Below are 19,141 nucleotides of genomic sequence, written 5' to 3'. Positions count from 1 at the left end.
CTCACCCCAAAGGGGACTCAGGGCGGATCACATTACACATATAGGCAAACATTCAATGCCTTTTAACATAGAACAAAGACAGACAAACATAGGCTCTGAGCGGGCCTCAAACTCATGACCTCCTGGTCAGAGTGATTCATTACAGTGATTCATTGCAGCTGCTCTCCAGCCTGCGCCACAGGCTTCCCTGTTCCTGAGTTACAGAATTATTTTCACGATGGCATCAACTTCAGTATGAATTTAAAGGAGAGCTATTTAAGTTCATTATTCTTCCCAGTAGGTTGAGCACTTTGAATAGCACCTCTGATGGGTTGTTGTGAGTTTTTTGGGCTGAATGGCCATTTTCCAGAAGCATTCATTCCTGACATAGAATCATAGAATCATAGAATCATAGAATCATAGAATAGTAGAGTTGGAAGAGACCACATGGGCCATCTAGTCCAACCCCCTGCTAAGAAGCAGGAAATCGCATTCAAAGCACCCCCGACAGATGGCCATCCAGCCTCTGCTTAAAAGCCTCCAAGGAAGGAGCCTCCACCACGGCCCCGGGGAGAGAGTTCCACTGTCGAACAGCCCTCACAGTGAGGAAGTTCTTCCTGATGTTCAAGTGGAATCTCCTTTCCTGTAGTTTGAAGCCATTGTTCCGTGTCCTAGTCTGCAGGGCAGCAGAAAACAAGCTTGCTCCCTCTTCCCTATGACTTCCCTTCACGTATTTGTACATGGCTATCATGTCTCCTCTCAGCCTTCTCTTCTGCAGGCTAAACATGCCCAGCTCTTTAAGCCGCTCCTCATAGGGCTTGTTCTCCAGACCCTTAATCATTTTAGTCGCCCTCCTCTGGACGCTTTCCAGTTTGTCAACATCTCCCTTCAACTGTGGTGCCCAAAATTGGACACAGTATTCCAGGTGTGGTCTGACCAAGGCAGAATAGAGGGGGAGCAGGACTTCCCTGGATCTAGACGCTATTCCCCTATTGATGCAGGCCAGAATCCCATTGGCTTTTTTAGCAGCCGCATCACATTGTTGGCTCATGTTTAACTTGTTGTCCACGAGGACTCCAAGGTCTTTTTCGCACACACTGCTGTCAAGCCAGGCGTCCCCCATTCTGTATCTTTTGATTTCCATTTTTTCTGCCGAAGTGAAGTATCTTGCATTTGTCCCTGTTGAACTTCATTTTGTTAGTTTTGGCCCATCTCTCTAGTCTGTCAAGATCGTTTTGAATTCTGCTCCTGTCTTCTGGAGTGTTAGCTATCCCTCCCAGTTTTGTGTCGTCTGCAAACTTGATGATCGTGCCTTCTAACCCTTCGTCTAAGTCGTTAATAAAGATGTTGAACAGAACCGGGCCCAGGACGGAGCCCTGCGGCACTCCACTTGTCACTTCTTTCCATGATGAAGACGACGCATTGGTGAGCACCCTTTGGGTTCGTTCGCTTAGCCAATTACAGATCCACCTAACCGTAGTTTTGTCTAGCCCACATTTTACTAGTTTGTTTGCCAGAAGGTCGTGGGGGACTTTGTCGAAGGCCTTACTGAAATCCAGGTACGCTACATCCACAGCATTCCCTGTATCGACCCAACTCGTAACTCTATCGAAAAAAGAGATCAGATTAGTCTGGCATGACTTGTTTTTGGTAAATCCGTGTTGACTATTAGCAATGACCGCATTTGTTTCTGCCATTTTGCTCACATCTATGGCAGGCATCCTCAGAGGTTGTGAGGTCTGTTGGAATCTAGGCAAGTGGGGTTTATATATCTGCTGAATGTTCAGAGTGGGATTTATATATACATTAGCTCCTCTAATGTTCAGACTAAAATCCAGAGCAGATTCAAAGTTCTCACTGATACTGGAGAGAGACAGGAACTGCTTTGCTTCAGACATGCTCCTTTGGTAGGTTTGGCAAATATGTTATGGGCCTTACAAAGCTGCAGATAAGGAGATTGGGGTACAGTCTCATAAAAGCATTGTACATTAAAATCTAAAAGGCTATGAATGGGCAAGAACAGGTCCCCACCTTTTATAGTTAGACATTTTGGCTTTCATGCTATTTGCAACTTACTGCACTAAAAGAGACATTTGTTTCTGTCCCCTCCCTCTACCTTCAGGGACTGAGTGATTTCTGCTTTGAGCCAGATGGCTATGTGATGAACACAACCCAAGCCAGGACTGGACTCAGCCCAGGTAGGATTGGAATTACTGTACAGTACTGTGATTCTAGAATAAGATTTTTGGATTTACAACGTGTATGGGAATGGCAACATATAGAGTTGCCACTGAAAGCCTTACTAATAGCAGCTTGATCTGTGAGGATTCCCTGATGTTCATATGCATCCATGAGCAGATTCCCATAATGAATTCTCCATGTATAAAAATGCTGTTGAAGACCTAGATGCAGGCTATTTTTTACTTTGGGAATCATCCTCAAGAGGCTTGGTTTCAAATTCTCACGAGTCTTGTTTATGTAGTTTTGATTTAGTTGTTATCAAAAATAATTAACATTCCTGGTCTCCAAAGCAGTAACAATCCAGAGTGCTTCTGGAGTCATTTCCAGTTTACTGTGTCCCTCAGTGGAACTGTGTGCCTCTAACAGATAAAGGCTCGAAACTAAAGTAGATGTGACACTAAATGCATCGCTTGAAGTGCAGTGATGGTTCTTTTATTTTTAATAGCCGCTGGGTTTATGTGTGTTTGTGTGTGTGTGTGTATAAAATTTTAATGAGGCAGCAATGCTGCATAGCAAAGGATGAGTCCTATTCCAGTCCCAGTAACCCCCACCAGCAGCCCTGCTTTATTTATTCCAGGATGCAAGCTTCCCAATTCAACTGTTGTAGAGGCAGGGACAAATAATGAAAAGAAAGAAAGACGTCAGCTCTCTGAAACTGACCCATGAATACAAGGCAAAACATTCTGTACTGCATCTGAAGAAGTTGCTTTGTGTCCATGAAAGCTTATCTGGAAATAAAAACTAATGAATCTTAAAGATGCTGCTACATTTCTTTTCTCGCTCTCCCCTTCTTTCCTCCTCTTTACAGAGTCCAGTTAGTGATGTATGATGGTATAAGTCCAACATAACTGACTTTTTTGGTAACTGTGGAAGTCATCATTCCATACCAGCCTTGCAATGACCAAACTCTACCCCTGAAATTCCCCTTTAAACTGTTGCAGCTGCTCCCTATCATGGCCATTTACTGGAGAATGCGGCAGCTGGACACAAAGCAATGACATCATCCCATAGGACCTTCAAAAGCCCCCAGAGACATCCCACAATATACCTGTCATTATGCATCAGTAGCATTGCTAGGGTTGGTGTCACCCAGTGCGATAATTCATTGTGTCACCTCCATGGACCTCCCCCCAGATCGGACCACAATAGTGCAGCTGAACTACCAGAATATTTGGTAAAATCAGTGACTATTTAAAAAAAAACAAGCTGCAACTAAGACAAGAATGTGTGCTTATACCAGGCATGGGCCTGCCAGGTGTTTTGGACTTCAATCTCCTCAATTCCTAACAGCCTCAGGCCATTTACTCCCCCCCCCCCCCAGTTGCTTAAGCATTTGTTGGATTTTCTTAGTGGGTCTGTAGATAGTTTGTAGGTTGTGTTTCTTCATCAGCTTCCTTATGTGGTCAGTGGTTCCCCTGATGTATGGTAAAAACACTTTTTCTCTGGGTGGATCTTTGTCTTGACTCTCATGGCTTGTTCTTGGCCTTGCGGCTCTTCTGATGTCTGTGGTGGAGTCTCCATTGGCCTGTAGAGTCCAGTTTAGGTGGTTCAGTTCACCTTGGAGGAGGTGGGGTTGGCAGACACTTTTTGCATGATCTGCCCCCTGAGTTGATCTTTTAAAACCTTCTTCTTTAAAAGCCTGCCTGAATAAAAAGGTTTTAGCCTGCAACTGGAAGGACAACAGGGAGGGGGCCATTCTGGCTTCCCTGGCCACTGAGAAGGCTGCCTCTCAATGCCTGTTAGGCAAATAAATACAGGCTTTGTGAAAGAAGATAGAAATCCTGGTGCCTATATAGGCCTAATTTCTTTTTTCTTTTCCTCTTACTCTGCAGAAATCTTGCAATACTACTTAACCTGCAGCCAAGATGTCTTTAATCCTTTTCAACAGGTAAGCCTTAATGCTTTTCTCTTAAAGCAGTGGTTCTCAGCCTGGAGTCCCCAGGTGTTTTTGACCTTCAACTCCCAGAAATCCTAACAGCTGGCAAAATGGCTGGGATTTCTGGGAGTTGTAGGCCAAAAACATCTGGGGACCCCAGGTTGAGAACCACTGTCTTAAAGGCATGTTGGATCTACACATACGTAGGTAGACTGGGGAAATTCTGCATCAAGATTTCTGAAATTCTCTTCCTTGGAAAGTAGAAATCTTCAGCTTTTCTTAACTGTGAAAATAAGAACATTTCCACCTATCTCTGTACTGTGCATTCTTTATTTTACATTTTCTTACCTTCAAGACACCTATGATATTGTTATGCCAGGTTATAGCATTAAAAGGCTTCATCTATATTTATTTGGAAAATAAAATGGAAGGAAAAAGGAAGAAGGGTCGACCAAGGGCAAGATGGGTGGATGGTATCCTTGAAGTGACTGGCTTGACCTTGATGGAACTGGGAGTGGCGGCACCGTCTAGCATGGGCTAGTCCATGAGGTCATGAAGAGTCAGAAGCGACTGAATGAATAAACAACAATATTTGATTGTTGATGTTGTGTATCACAACCTTGTCATATTTGTGTTGTAGTAGCATCGTTTGCACTTTTAAAACCTGCACTAAAACTAATACCTTCCATTTTTTTGCCCAGCCTTATGCTTCGTTTTTTAATTGTTTCAATTTGAAATACCGGTATATATATATAGGCATAATAATGTAATAATTATGGCATAAAATCATTACAGCCTTCCCTGCTCATATCTCACAGTGAAGACTATACCACCCCTGCCATTTCTGATATATTTCCTGTGTGAAACAAGCAAAAGTGGTCAATTCACTGGGTTGCAGTGAGTTTTCCGGGCTGTATGGCCATTTATTTATTCATTGTGTCAAAAGTGAATTGAGAAGACAGCTATAATGTATAGAAAAGCCACAAACAAAATTATAATCTTGGCATTATACTAAATTTCCTTTGACCCGAAACTGGCCACTTCAAGTGCCTCTGGTGTTGCTATAAGAAGGTCCTCCATTGTGCATGTGGCAGGCCTCAGACTACATTGTAGTAAGTAGCATGTGGTTTGCTCTTCTTCACACTCACACGTTGTGGACTCCACTTTGTAGCCCCATTTCTTAAAGTTAGTTCTGCATCTCGTGGTCCCAGGGTTCAATCTGTTCAGCACCTTCCAAGTCACCCTATCTTCTGTGTGCCCAGGAGGGAGTTTCTCATCCGGTATCAGCCATGGATTGAGGTTCTGGGTTTTAACCTACCACTTTTGAACTCTCGCTTACTGAGGTGTTCCTGCGAGTATCTCTGTAGATCTTAGGAAGCTATTTCCCTATTTAAGGTGTTGTCATGCTGGCTGATATCTGAACAGAGGATGGGCCAGAGATATCAGTGCCTTGGTCCTTTCATTATAGGCTGCTACGTCCTGACGGATGTCAGGCAGTGCAATACTGGCTAAACAGTACAATTTCTCCAGTGGTGTAGGGTATAGACATCCTGTGATAATGCGGGATGTCTAATTAAGAGCCACATCCACTGTTTTAACGTGGTGAGATGTATTCCACACCAGGCATGCATATTCAGCAACAGAGCAGCAAAGCGTATGGCCATGTTCCAGAAGCATTCTCTCCCGACATCTTGCCCATTTTGCCCACATCTATGGCAGGCATCCTCAGAGGTTGTGAAGTTGTTGTTATTTACACTAGTCAGTTGTTTCCGGTTGTTTTGTTCCAAACCACTTCACCTGTACTCATTAAGCTGTAATAACACTATTATAGTATGACATCATTACAGCACCTATCATGATTCAAATCTTATATTGAGAGGGTTAACACAGGAAGAGAAATTGACCACAACCTCAGCATGTTTGTACTTTTCTCTTGTGAAAAACAAAAGTGCTTATCAGGCTAATCAGTTGCTTAAATGTTGTTCTATTCAAAACGCACACCACTTACATTCATTAATATGTAATAACACAATTACAGCACGACATTACAGTGCTATTGTTCTATTATTGCCTTTTAAAATACCTTTTTGAAAAGCAACTCTGTGATGCATGGTACATCGGGGAAGCAATGGCGAGATCCTTGGAAAACACCTTCATGCAATAAAGGCATACAAATATGACTTCCAACAGTTAACAGGTCAGGATTTCACCATTATTGCACCATAACAACTAAACATTTATTTTTTTAAAATCTAAAAAGGGTTTCAAGAGCATAGATCACAGAAAAATAACTGTTCTCTTGGGAAGTATTGTTCCTCTCATCCCCATCCATCCATCAAGAGAAGTCTGAGATTTCCCTTTGAGAAATTTCCTTGGGAATCCCCCCAAAAGGAATATCCAAACCATGCTCACATTACACCCACTACTTCTCAAAATGAAGCAAAATGAGATATTTACATTACTGGATTACAGTGAGAAAGGCAATCATTAACAGATTGTTTCTAGCATGAATAAAACCACATTCCCAATGATTGTACAGTATGACTACTGTATCTGCAAGGCAGGTACTTGTGGTTTTCGTTTATTCACATATGAGGAAATATGTCTTCTCTAGGCATTTTCCAGGTTCTCCATGTGGTTCTATGGCATGCCTCCGACATAAGTTGACCATAGTATCACACTGTAGAACTTAGAAATACTCTCTAATCATTTCCTAAGACCTTCAGCATGACTCTAGGAGTCTAGGAGATGCTTCCACTGGAAGCCATTTATTGAATAGGATTAACTATTTATTTATTATTGATTATTTGCAATATTTATATCCCACCCTTGTCATCCCGAAGGGGACTCAGGGTGGCTTACAAGTTATATGTATATACAATATATTATTATTACCATAGCACAATATAAGCATTATATATTACTACTAGCTGTGCCCGGCCACGCGTTGCTGTGGCGAAGTCTGGTGGTATGGGAAATAAAGTATTGAGGAATTGGTGGTAGTTAAGGTAAAGGGTAAAGGTTGTCCCCTGACATTAAGCCCAGTCATGTCTGACTCTGGGGGTTGGTGCTCATCTCCATTTCTAAGCCGAAGAGCCGGCGTTGTCCGTAGACTCCTCCAAGGTCATGTGGGATGACTGCATGGAGCGGCGTTACATTCCCGCCGGAGCAGTACCTATTGATGCACTCACATTTGCATGTTTTTGAACTTCTGGGTTGGCAGAAGCTGGGGCTAACAGTGGGGGCTCTCTCCCCCAATTCAAACCTGTGGCCTTTCGGTCCAGAAGTTCAGCAGTTCAGCGCTTTAACACGCTGCGCCATCAGGGGATATTATTTCCTAAAGGTTGTGAATATACAATATTTCTGATTGGTTTTTTTTTCTGTTGGAGGCAAGTATGAATGCTGCAATTAGGAAAAATGATTAGGATGTAATGGCCTTGCAGCTTTAAAGCCTGGCTGTTTCCTCCCTGAGTGAATTTTTTGTTGGGAGGTGTTAGCTGGCCCTGATTGTTTCCTGTCTGGAATTCCTTTGTTTTCAGAGTGGTGTTGTTTGCGATATTTTATGTGCTTCTACTGTCTGTGGCCCTGAGAAAACAGAGGATTTGCCAGACTTTGATGATGGGAATACTTTATTGGGAGGTCTTAGCTGGCCCTGATTGTTTCCTGTGTGGAATTCCCCTGTTTATTTACTGTCCTGGTTTTAGAGATTATATTGTTCTGCATTATTGTATCCCAGTAATTATTTCATATTAAAGTGGAATCTCACTTATCCAACATTCACTTATACAATGTTCTGGATTATCCAACGCAGTCTGCCTTTTCATAATCAATGTTTTTGTAGTCAGTGTTTTAAATTCATTGTGATATTTTAGTGGTAAATTTGTAAATACAGTACAGTAGAGTCTCACTTATCCAACATAAACGGGCCGGCAGAATATTGGATAAGCGAATATGTTGGATAATAAGTAGGCATTAAGGAAAAGCCTATTAAACATCAAATTAGGTTATGATTTTACAAATGAAGCACCAAAATATCATGTTAGACAACAAATTTGGCAGAAAAAGTAATTCAATACACAGTAATGCTATGTAGTAATTACTGTATTTATGAATTTAGCACCAAAATATCACGATATATTGAAAACATTGACTACAAAAATGCATTGGATAATCCAGAACATTGGATAAGCGAGTGTTGGATAAGTGAGACTCTACTGTAATTACTACATAGCATTACTGCGCATGGAACTACTTTTTCTGTCAAATTTGTTGTATAATATGATGTTTTGGTGCTTAATTTGTATAACGATTACCTAATTTGATGTTTAATAGTCTTTTCCTTAATCCCTTCTTATTATCCAACATATTCACTTATCCTGCCGGCCTGTTTACGTTGGATAAGTGAGACTCTACTGTTTATTGATAATCTTATATTATCTGCTTAGAACTGGATTATATGAGGCCCCCTTCTTCACAGCTGTATAAAATGCACACTGAAGTGGATTACATGGTAGTGTGGAGTCAAGATAATCCAGTGCAAAGCAGATAATATAAGATTATAAATGGGTTATATAGCTGCCCTACCCGGTCTGTGTAGAGCTTGGTGGCCGCGAGCTCCGCGGTCACTCATCCAATCGCCATGCTGCCATACCCGGAAGTCAGCAGCAAGCTAATCAAAAGTGGGACTAAGAGTCCAATCCATTGCTATAATGGTATGCCAGTATGGTGCAATAAGGTACCAGAATAGCAAAGGAAGACGTTGGGCTCTGAATTGCTGACTGATGCTGAATCCCTCATCTGCTCTTATCATCATTCATATTTTTCTTCCCAAACAGTACCAATTAAACGCATGTTTTTTCTTCATTATTCTAAATTCTTTGTCTATTAGTGGTTTCTGTTCTTGGCACAATCATAAAATTAGAGGCTGAACAGAATTCTACCCTGAGGTCCTTAGGATTAACTGGATTGTGTGCTATGCTGTCCAATAAAAGACCAGTAGGCAGAAACAAAATTAAAGCTCCTTTTTGTGGTATTTCAGTCTAGTGATTTGGTGACAGACGTGTGCCAATATAAAGGATATCAGTCTTCAGGTTGTATGGTGATAGGCATCACAGCCCTTGTCTCCCTAGCCCTGCTTCTCCAAGTGTGTGTTTTCTAACTGAAAATGTTTTGTGTTTCTCCTATAATCTGCCCCACCATACCGACAGAGGCTCACCATGTGCCAAAGGGCACTGTCCAACATTCACTCTCAGCTGTATGGATTGGAGAGAGAAGCTGTCCCTCATTTTCCAGCAGCTGAGGTTAGTAGGAAAACCCAGAAAAGTGGATGGGAGAGAGATATGTGGGGTAACTGGACTGTTGGGCTTCCTGGAGCAGAGGGGAATTTAATGAAAGAGGGAGGAAGGGAGGAGGTCTACAAACTATCACTAGTAGGTTCTCTTCTCATATCTTTTGATCCTTGCAGAAGAACATCTTATCCATCCAGAGCACTTTGAACACCACCGAAAGCAATTTCCACCACCTTGTTGCTCTGCTCAACTGCCGGGGACTTCACAAGGTACCTGCTTGATTCTTCTTCTTATTGCATAATTGATCCAGAGAGACCTTTTCTCAGGCTCAAAGAACGTGACTTGTGCCAGGCCACCCAGTAGTTTTCCATAGCTGACTCCTAGTCCAACATTCAGACCAGTACACTGTCTCTCTGTGTTGTTGTGTGTGTCTTCTACACTGTCTCTCTGTGTTGTTGTGTGTGTCTTCCATTTGTTGCCCTCCCACTTTAGCTGCATCACTGTTTCTGGGATGCCTTATGCCTAATACAGTGCCTCTTTTTTCACCAATGCCCTGATCTGTATTTAGAAAGATACTCTGAATCAACTGTGTTGTATCTCCTATTCCAGTTAATCTAAATGTGGGGAAGTGTTGCCTTTAAGACATTTATTTATTACTTGTTTGTTTTAAACATTTATACCCTGCCTTTGGATGTAAAAACCCTCAAAGGGACTTACACGCACAGCTTAAAACAACTAGGTATTACACAATCATTTCTAAAAGACAAGTGTTACACAACAGCATTACACAACAATAGCAAAACAAGCAGTAAGTGGTCATTACCACGTGGACAAAAGTCAATTCAAAAATAAACAACAACAGCAAACTGCAATCATAAGGGACTATTAACCTTCCAGTAGATTGACTTTCCTTTGGATGGACTTTCCTTAGTGTCATGGACCTTGGAAGCAAGAAGGCCTTGAGGCTTTCCCTCCCAATACCAATATATATGACACCAAATGAGTGATTTGTTGATTTCACAAAAACTTGGCTTCCTTCTTCTGAAATATAGCCTACAGCACCTGGTATTCGTTGATGGTATCCCAGTCAAGTAGTACCGTTTTCCAAAATCCAACAATCCGCAGTTTTCTCTCCCACCATAAAATAATGTTAATTCAGAGCTGTATATCTTTAAGCGTGGTGCTGATACTCACTCCTCTATATAGTCAGATAGAAATGGACAGAGAAAAAGAACCAGATAATGAACTTGAGAATTGCCGATCTCTTCTGAATCTATAGTAATTCATCTATCCAGAATAAATATATCCTTCCAAACCTCATTTTTGCTAGATCCATTTGTTTCCCTACTAATCATTCTTGATTGCATATGTTTATTATTTTCCTGATTTCCAGGACTATGTGGACGCCCTGAAAGGGCTGTGCTACGATGGCATGGAAGGGCTGCTTTTCCTGCTCCTCTTCTCCTTCTTCTCTGCCCTTTCCTTCACCACAGCTGTTTGCAGTCTTCCCCGTGCCTGGAAGAGGTTCCAGAACAGGTGAGGGTCAACATTAAAAATGTTGGGATAATCTGCATAAGATGATGCGCAACTTTGTAAATGAAGTCACCAAACTTTATTTGTATTTTTATTTTATTTTTAAAATGATGGCACATTGCAATTATCAGGACTGCTTTATGTTGAAGGATTGGAATTTTTAAAAAGATAAATCTGTATAATCTAGTTTGGTCCTATATTTCTGTATTTTAAGAAACCAAATTTTTGTAAACAATCAGTCTATAAAGCTGTCTCACATCAGAATGATCCATGCCTTATGGCAGGCCAAGTTGTAGTTTATTTAATTATTGATTGTGGTTATGTCTGAACCTGTTTAAATTGACAAACCATGGCCTTCCACAGTTCCACTTTTTAAACCATGGTTTGCTCTTAGCTTATGAACCGAAACTTGCTTACACCACAAATTGTTGAAACATTCAGAATGTCAGCTTGTTTATTTAGCTCATCTCTTGCAAGCACAAACTGATGAATGAGTCAGAGAAAAATGAATCAGAAAGGAATATGAGAGAACTGTTGTTTGCTTTGTTTTACACAGGATCGCTCATGCCTAAAGCAACAAACCAAAGCCAACCTATATTATAGTTTATTGCCACGTACCAATGTGGCCACTACATCAGGTCTACGATGTGTATTAGCACACCTATTAATTTCAAGCCCCCTTCTACACTACCACATAAAATCCACATTATTTGCTTTGAACTGGATTATATGGCAATATAGACTCACATAATCAAGTTCAAAGCAGATAATATGAATTATCTGTTTTGATAATCTGGATTACCACATATACTCAAGCATAAACTGGGTTTTTCAGCCCCATTTAGGGCTGAAAAAGCCCTGCCGCTCAGCTTATACTTGAGTGAGGGTCCTGGTCGGCTTGTATTCTGGTCAGTTTATACTTGAGTATATAGATAATCAGAGTTGGACAGTTTTATTGTAAATTACAGTTTTATTCAAAAACATTTAACCTACTGAAGCCCCAGTATCTATTTTAATGTTTGAAATTTATCACCCTCGTCCTATACTCGAGGCAATAAGTTTTCCCAGTTTGTTGTGGTAAAATTAGGTGCCTCGGCTTATACTCGGGTTGCCTTATACTCGAGTAAATATAGTATATGGCAGTATAGAAGGACCCCAAGAGAGGAAAGGGCAAAAAATAGCATCAATCAATTAATTAAAGCAGAAGAGAGATCTTGATACCATAGTCTTCCTGAAAACTCAAGCAAGACAGCTTCTACTGGACTGATTTATGGCTAAAACACGAGGATATTAGATGAACGGATTTTAACCATATGTTCTATATTTTTATACTGTATTAATTGTTTTGTAATGGATTTTATATACTGTTATGATTTTAATTATGTGTCGGCATTGAATTGTTGCCAGTTGTGTACTCCGCTCTGAGTCCCTTCAGGTGAGAAGGGCGGGATATAAATGTTGGAAATAAATAAATAATCATGCTGCTCACTGATTCATTCTTTGTCTCTTTCTCCTCTTCCTTTGGATTTCGGTATAGGGACTCGGAGTACGACGACATGGAGGACGACGACCCTTTCACGCCCCAGGCACGTAGGCCGCCGACGGTGCGCGCGGGGGGGGCCGGGCCCACCCTGCCCGGCTCCTATAGCCACTGTTCAAGCTGGGGCAGCCGTGGCAGCCTGCGCCTCTCAGCCCCCCCCATTTCCAACGCCCCCGTCTCACAGTACATGTGAGTAGCCCCGACCACCCGCCGCCCTCCCAACCCCCTCCCCGCGCGCTCGGTCATGACACCCCCTGCGAGGCGGGAGGGGCTCGGAGTGGCCAGCAATGGCACCGGTCTGAGTGCGCGAGTGGCAGGGGGAAGGGAGGCCTCACTCCCCCCAAAACCAGCCTCTGATGACTCCCTGTAACTCTTCCTACTCCTTTTCCTTCCTTCTTCTCACCTCCAACCTTAACCTTTTCATCATATCATTCATTCTTTCTTCTTCTGCGTTCCACTTCACACTGTGCTTTTCCTCATTTCCACAAAACTACAGTATCGTCTTGCATGTCAGTCCTAAAAATGTATCCTTTTAATATCTGTTTAACAAAACAAAACATGAGCTGACCTTTTTGTACAGCTGGAAAAAAAACCCTTTTCTGCTGAGCTCTGTTTAGGCTGCATTCACGTCTATTTTCTATTTTTTTGAGCTTTTATACCAGTGGTTCACAACATTTTTTTGATCAGGGACCACTCTCCAATATTAGTACCAAAAGAGTTATGAATCAGATTTTGGTAAACTTTAGATTCAGTTTGGTTATTTAGGGTGCTTCTTCAGAAAATTGCACTGGATAGATCGCATCAGCTCTAGTTTCTGATACAGAACATATACCATTCAGTACTTGCCATCTGCCCACCCACAGAAACCATATTTAATAATCTAGAGCTGATGTGGTCTAGCCAATGCAATTTTCTGAATCAGCACCCCAAATAACCCCAGGAACAGGCCTAAAAATGAAGACGCCCCAGCTTCCAGGCAACACATGGAACAGCTCCACTCGGGGGGAGGGAGGAGGAGGAAAAGCAGCAGTCAGGAGGCTTGTTGTTGCGCTTTTCGTGGGTTGTCAGCCTCTCCTCTCCTGACATCCCTGTTGCTCCAGCACTACAAGAAGGTTTCGCAAGACCAGTCGTTCTCGTTGCAACTGTGTAGTAACAGTGAGACTGTGGACTATATTTGAGTTCTTGGGGACCACAGGTTGGGAACCACTGTTTTATACAAAAGGCTCCTAATGCACTGCCAAAAGATGGTGTGGAGCCATTCCATATTTTCCTAGTTAATGTTTTTTGTCAAGAGATGAATACAAAACAAGAGTGAGAGGATTGCAAATGGGAGATGTCACCACCGGCTTCGTGGCCAACACAGGGCATTTTCTTTGAACTGGGCTACTCCTGATATGTCACTAATATTTGAGAACTGACTAATCCAGTCATAACACCTGGTGCATCCCAAATTACCTGACTCAAGGGAAGATTATATCCCATGACTCTCATGCTCTCTGTTTTTAAGATGTTGTAGGAAGCATGCCTCTGTTAAAAGCAAAGCTGTGCTGCAGCTATCAGAAATCTGAGACAGGCGAGAAAAACACCCTTAGTGCATTAAGTAGTTTGCAAAAAGTGAGAAAAATCACAGTTTCCACTTTCTAAATTAATGACAGAGGGGGTTATTTTATAGATATTACATATTATACTTTGAGAGATCTGGGAAAGGCTTCTTTTTAGGACTACAGTTCCCCAGGATTTCCTAGCCAATATAGTCATTGGCCATATTGGCTGTGGAATTCTGGGAACTGCAATCCAAAATCCTAACTTTTCTCAACTCTGTATTTTTAATCCCATCTTTCTGCCCTGGGTAGTATGTGTTGATGTTTTTTCTTCCCGTTTTCCCTTTTCATCTTCATGAAGGGTAAATTAGGCTAAGTAACAGTGACTAGTACAAGGTTATCCATAAGCCTCAGGGTTTGGTGTGGATCTGAACCCAAGTCTCTTCAATTTAAACTCAACGTTATAATAATTATGCAAACCAACATGTCCTACTTGGTGGTTTACCTTGACAGTCTCTGAAGTCAATCAATATGCATTATATATCGCTTTGTGTTTCTTTTGCCACTATCATCTCCAGCTCCCCCAAATGAGCTTCTCATGATGGAACATGGAGAATTCATCCTTTTGTTTTCTTCACCTGTCTGTTCCTTTTATGTTTCACTTGCCCTTTCCCATCCCTTCCCTGGCCATGCAGGCTGGAGAAATCTGGGAGTTGTAGTCCAGTGAAATAACTTTTCCAAGCCTAGTTGTAATCCACCTCCCAGAGGACCCAGGCTGTACAAGGCTGCCTAATGTAATCTCAGCATGCAAGGGGATCTTGCAGGACCTTTGAGATTGAGAGAGAGGGAGGTTTGTAACATCAGCTTCTATCATAACTTTTCTATAAAGTTCTTTCTCTCAATCCCAAGGTCAGGCAAGATCCCTTTGCATACTGATACAGGCTAACACGGCTACATCTTCGAATAATATATTCTCAGTTGCTGTTCACTGTCTCACCCAAATATTCCCTATATAAGATTAATTCCTGAACCACCAAAATCTGCTATTTAATTTCTCCCTCTTTTCTGTTTTCCTCAGCTGTCCTGACCCAGCTTTTGGTGCAAAATTTAGATCAGAATGTGATCTATTTGCCCAAGAGGGTTGGGCCCTGGTTGATCTTTAGGCTGCCTAAACGTACCTGGGCTGTTACGTCTCATTATCTAGTAAAAAACCAGAATTTGTTTTCTTTCCCATGCACACACAGCAAAAGAGCACCAGGTGTGAATCTGTACACCTGAAGTCCTTGATCCTCACCAAATTTGCCATTTTTAAGAAGGGGGAATTACATCATACACCACTAGCTTATGGGTGTGCAAGCCTCATGTGTGCAATACTTACACCAAAATTGTAGTTTGGGCAAATTAAGCAAAATGGCCCAAAGTGTGCAAGATTCCTTGTTCTCCACAACTTTTTATTAAGCTGAATGGTACAACTATGTAGGGGGTAAGGGAAGAAACTAAGTCATTCACAAATTAAATGAGATGTTGCAACCATGAAGCCTGCAGTAAACAAAAAGTCCCATAATGCAGTAATCTATATACCTGATTGCTATAGACCTAGCAATGCATAATAAAACAATTGCTAGGGATAACCTGATGCCATTCAACTTGATGAGGAGTTCTGGATAACTCATAAAAATGGACAAGTTGGATCCTACCCAACTCTAGGTATGTAAGGAGGCATGTATCTAATCCTTCACTGCCTTAAGATGTTCTAAAGCCCAGGTAAGTCTATCCATTACACCATATGGAGCCTAGGATCCATCAATTTGTTTATAGCTTCCAGACATGTGTCCAAACTAAACCAACAATCTCACTAACCGTCTCCATCTTAGAGATGATTGTGGAAACCTCTGAATGATTAGCAGGACAGAGTTTTGAAGTCCCTCTGGTGATGGCTGAGAGTGGAGAAATCTTCAGGATCTGGGATGGTAGACTAGGGAGGGGGGATACATTTTCAGCTTCTTTGTTGGTGTCGCTTGCAGGAGTCAAAGCGCTTCGTACAGTGGCAGTCCTCGATTTGAGAGCGTCCCCCTCATCGACCGTCATTCCCCGCCCCCATCGGTGAGTTGGTGTCACAGAGGACCTCATATTGCACAGGGGCCAAGAGTGACACAATTGTTGTGTGCAATGGCATGACAATTATTTGATGCCACACTGTGGTTTACATGGCCCTAGTTGGATACCAGAAGGAGGAGAGGAGGTGCTATTAGAAATCTGGTTGATCACAATATATGGTCAACATGTTTCATGGGAAACTTCTGATTCTGAAATTTCTGGAGTGTGACTTGAGACTGATAAGAGCAAACACATCACAACACATCACAAAATCCTTTTCCTTTTTACTGTGGTGATTGGAATCATAGGTGAGATAAGCCAATTTTTTTCCCTTAAATTTCAGACAAGGTAAAGGAGATGTTGAGGACTTAGTCACACTTGCCTTCTCACCTGACTTGGCTTACCAGAACTTATCAGAGATGGCTATACAGAACACTACCTTATCATATAGTTGCTAGTTCAGCCGCATCCCCTTCCTTTATATTTCATGGCCAAAATTTGAGGTGGAGTGTGTATGCCATTGCGATGTTCCAAAGGCAGAAGAAGCAATGGCTGAAAGATTGACCACGTTTGTTTCTGAGTAAATTGCCGATAAAATTAACACAAAACAACCAGAGTGAATGGGCTCAGAATTTGGGTGAATCTGGCCAACTAGCTCATATGCCAATCCAGAACCAGGAACAAAAACAACCCACAATTGTCAACTTTGCTAGTTTGCTTTATGTAGTCTGATTGTCTGGGAGTTTTTACATTCCTCAATTTGAGGAAGTGAACATTATTTCACAAGCAAGGGGTTCTTAGAAACAGAATCAAAGTTTTATTTTTCCTAACTTCTTGCTAGGGCACGACAAAAACACACAAGAAAAGACATGTGGTCATATTTTGGCTTTCAGTGTACAGACATGAATACTCCTTTCATGCTGCATAGAATGGGCACTTACTAATTGTCAAAATGTGGCTTTCTAAAATAGTGTTGATTTGATGGGCTGGCAGGGAAGAAATTTCCTCCAATAATAGTAGAATGTATTGAAGAATGATTATACTTTTTGGTTAATAACTATGACGAAGAACTACATCACAGAAGTAAATAATACTTAACTACATATTGACTCCTGACCTGATGCTCCAAATAGGAGCCACACCAAGCAACAGAGATCAGTTTTGCTGCCAATAAGGGTGAAGCAGGATGATGTGCAACAACCAGAAGTAGAACCTATCTCAACTCCTTATTTTTTTGCATCTCGCTGGTGGAAAAAAGCTGGAAACATCATCCTGCTACATCCCAGTCATCAACAGAACAGACATCCATTGCTTGGTGCAGCTGATGCCTATTAAGGTAAGTTTGCGGTGGCATTTGAGATTGCGGTAATTCTGCTATGATCATAAACATTTGTACAAAGGTTCAACATGATGGCAGCCTATATAGCCTATAAAAAGGAGATGGTAGATGGTAGAACACTGTTAGGAAGATGCAAAGCCATATCAGTTTGGCTGTGCTTGTTTGTGAGAGCTGAAAAGGGCTCTTGATGTTCTCATTTTCTTCAAGCCTTCTATGTTGCCATATAAATTTGTCAACAGGCATAATATGATGAAATAGAATGATCTCTTCCTATTGTTACTGATGCATGTGTTTTGGATATTAACGACCCCTCTCTATATATCCTCCCATAGTATTCCCCCAGCATGCGAGCCTCTTACGTTGGTGCTAGCGAAGAAGTGGACCTCCCCTACCGGACCGGATTCCTGCCCTAGATGCACCCCAGAAGACCCCAACCCACATCCACACCATTCAACTAACACAGAGCAGTCCCCACCCACCTGCCCACCTCTTACTGGAGCGCAACCGCAGCCAGCTCCAGCTCCACCTGCCCCCAGCCCTTGCACCTGGATCTTTTCTTCACTCATTTCATTTGCCTGCCCTCTATAAGCAAGCAAAAGGAGCTGAGTGGGGGAGGATATCCCGTATGGGATTTCAGAGACATTAACAAACAGAGGCAGGAGTGAGAAAGGGCTAAGGAAAGGGGCACTGAGCAGAGAAGGTAATACAACCAGAGATTGCTGAGCAACAGGACAAGGGTGGGCTAAGCAAAAGGCGTGGATGAAACAGAAGGAATGAAAGGAAAGAATTGTTGGTAGATAAACAGATTTCTAAAAATTAGAGTGGATGTGTGGATGTTTATATACAATAAAAGTGTGTTTGGGAGCCGCTGATTGAATGGAAAGATGCAGGGACTGGATGAGTGAAAGAAGGGATAGAACGAAAGAGCAAAAGGATGAGGGAGACAAATGGTGGCAGTCTAAATATCACATTTTGGAACAGCAAACGCCACTTGGACGACGACTCATCCCCGTTCCAGGCTCTCACGATGGGCATCCTAGAAAGGGCCCTTTGGGGAGACCTGAAGGAAGAGGGGAGTCCAACAGGGGCCCAAAGTCAGCCCTGCTCCCCACCGGCCTCCTTGCTCCTAATTAGAGCCCCCTCCCCCAAAACTAACGAGTTTGGAACTTGCCCAGTTTAAAATAAAAGGGAAACTTTATTTTACACAGTGTGCAATATTCATTTTGTGCGAGGGGTGGTGGTGCTTTATGGGCTTTGTGGGTGCCTCGTAAAGATGGACATAACCAAAGGATATTAATCATCTCCTTGTCTGTATCTTGATACCATTTTTTACTTTAAAAATGTAGATGTGCAGTGGAATGTTGAAACTTTACCATTTGAAAAAAAACTGCAATTTCAGAACTATAAAAGATAAATATCTGTAAATCCACATACAGTAGAGTCTCACTTATCCAACATAAACGGGCCGGCAGAACATTGGATATGCAAATATGTTGGATAATAAGGAGGGATTAAGGAAAAGCCCATTAAACATCAAATTAGGTTATGATTTTACAAATTAAGCATCAAAACATGTTACACAACAAATTTGACAGAAAAAGTAGTTCAATATGCAGTAATGCTATGTAGTAATTACTGTATTTACGAATTTAGCACCAAAATATCATGATGTATTGAAAACATTGACTACAAAAATGTGTTGGATAA

At 41.8% G+C, this 19,141-nt stretch overlaps 1 protein-coding gene across 2 annotated transcripts in view; it reads left to right on the top strand.

Moving 5' to 3' along the window:
* The window catches only part of ttyh1 (tweety family member 1), a 71,670-nt gene extending 53,033 nt beyond the window's left edge, over positions 1-18,637 (top strand). The window contains exons 7-14 of one of the 2 annotated variants that reach the window (XM_062957356.1): positions 2,102-2,177; positions 4,053-4,108; positions 9,304-9,396; positions 9,561-9,653; positions 10,778-10,920; positions 12,455-12,646; positions 16,023-16,101; positions 17,767-18,637. In XM_062957356.1, the coding sequence (XP_062813426.1) occupies positions 2,102-2,177; positions 4,053-4,108; positions 9,304-9,396; positions 9,561-9,653; positions 10,778-10,920; positions 12,455-12,646; positions 16,023-16,101; positions 17,767-17,847 (813 nt within the window). In that variant the 3' untranslated portion in view covers positions 17,848-18,637. The remainder of the gene's footprint in view (positions 1-2,101; positions 2,178-4,052; positions 4,109-9,303; positions 9,397-9,560; positions 9,654-10,777; positions 10,921-12,454; positions 12,647-16,022; positions 16,102-17,766) is intronic. The other variant, XM_062957357.1, reaches the window with a different exon arrangement.
* The last annotated feature ends 504 nt before the right edge of the window (positions 18,638-19,141 follow it).

The sequence above is a fragment of the Anolis carolinensis genome, chromosome 6 (genome assembly GCF_035594765.1).
Source record: "Anolis carolinensis isolate JA03-04 chromosome 6, rAnoCar3.1.pri, whole genome shotgun sequence".
NCBI classification, from domain to species: Eukaryota; Metazoa; Chordata; class Lepidosauria; order Squamata; family Dactyloidae; genus Anolis; species Anolis carolinensis.
The sequence above is the reverse complement of the archived record's forward strand: the minus strand, read 5'-3'. Positions and strand labels throughout refer to the sequence as shown.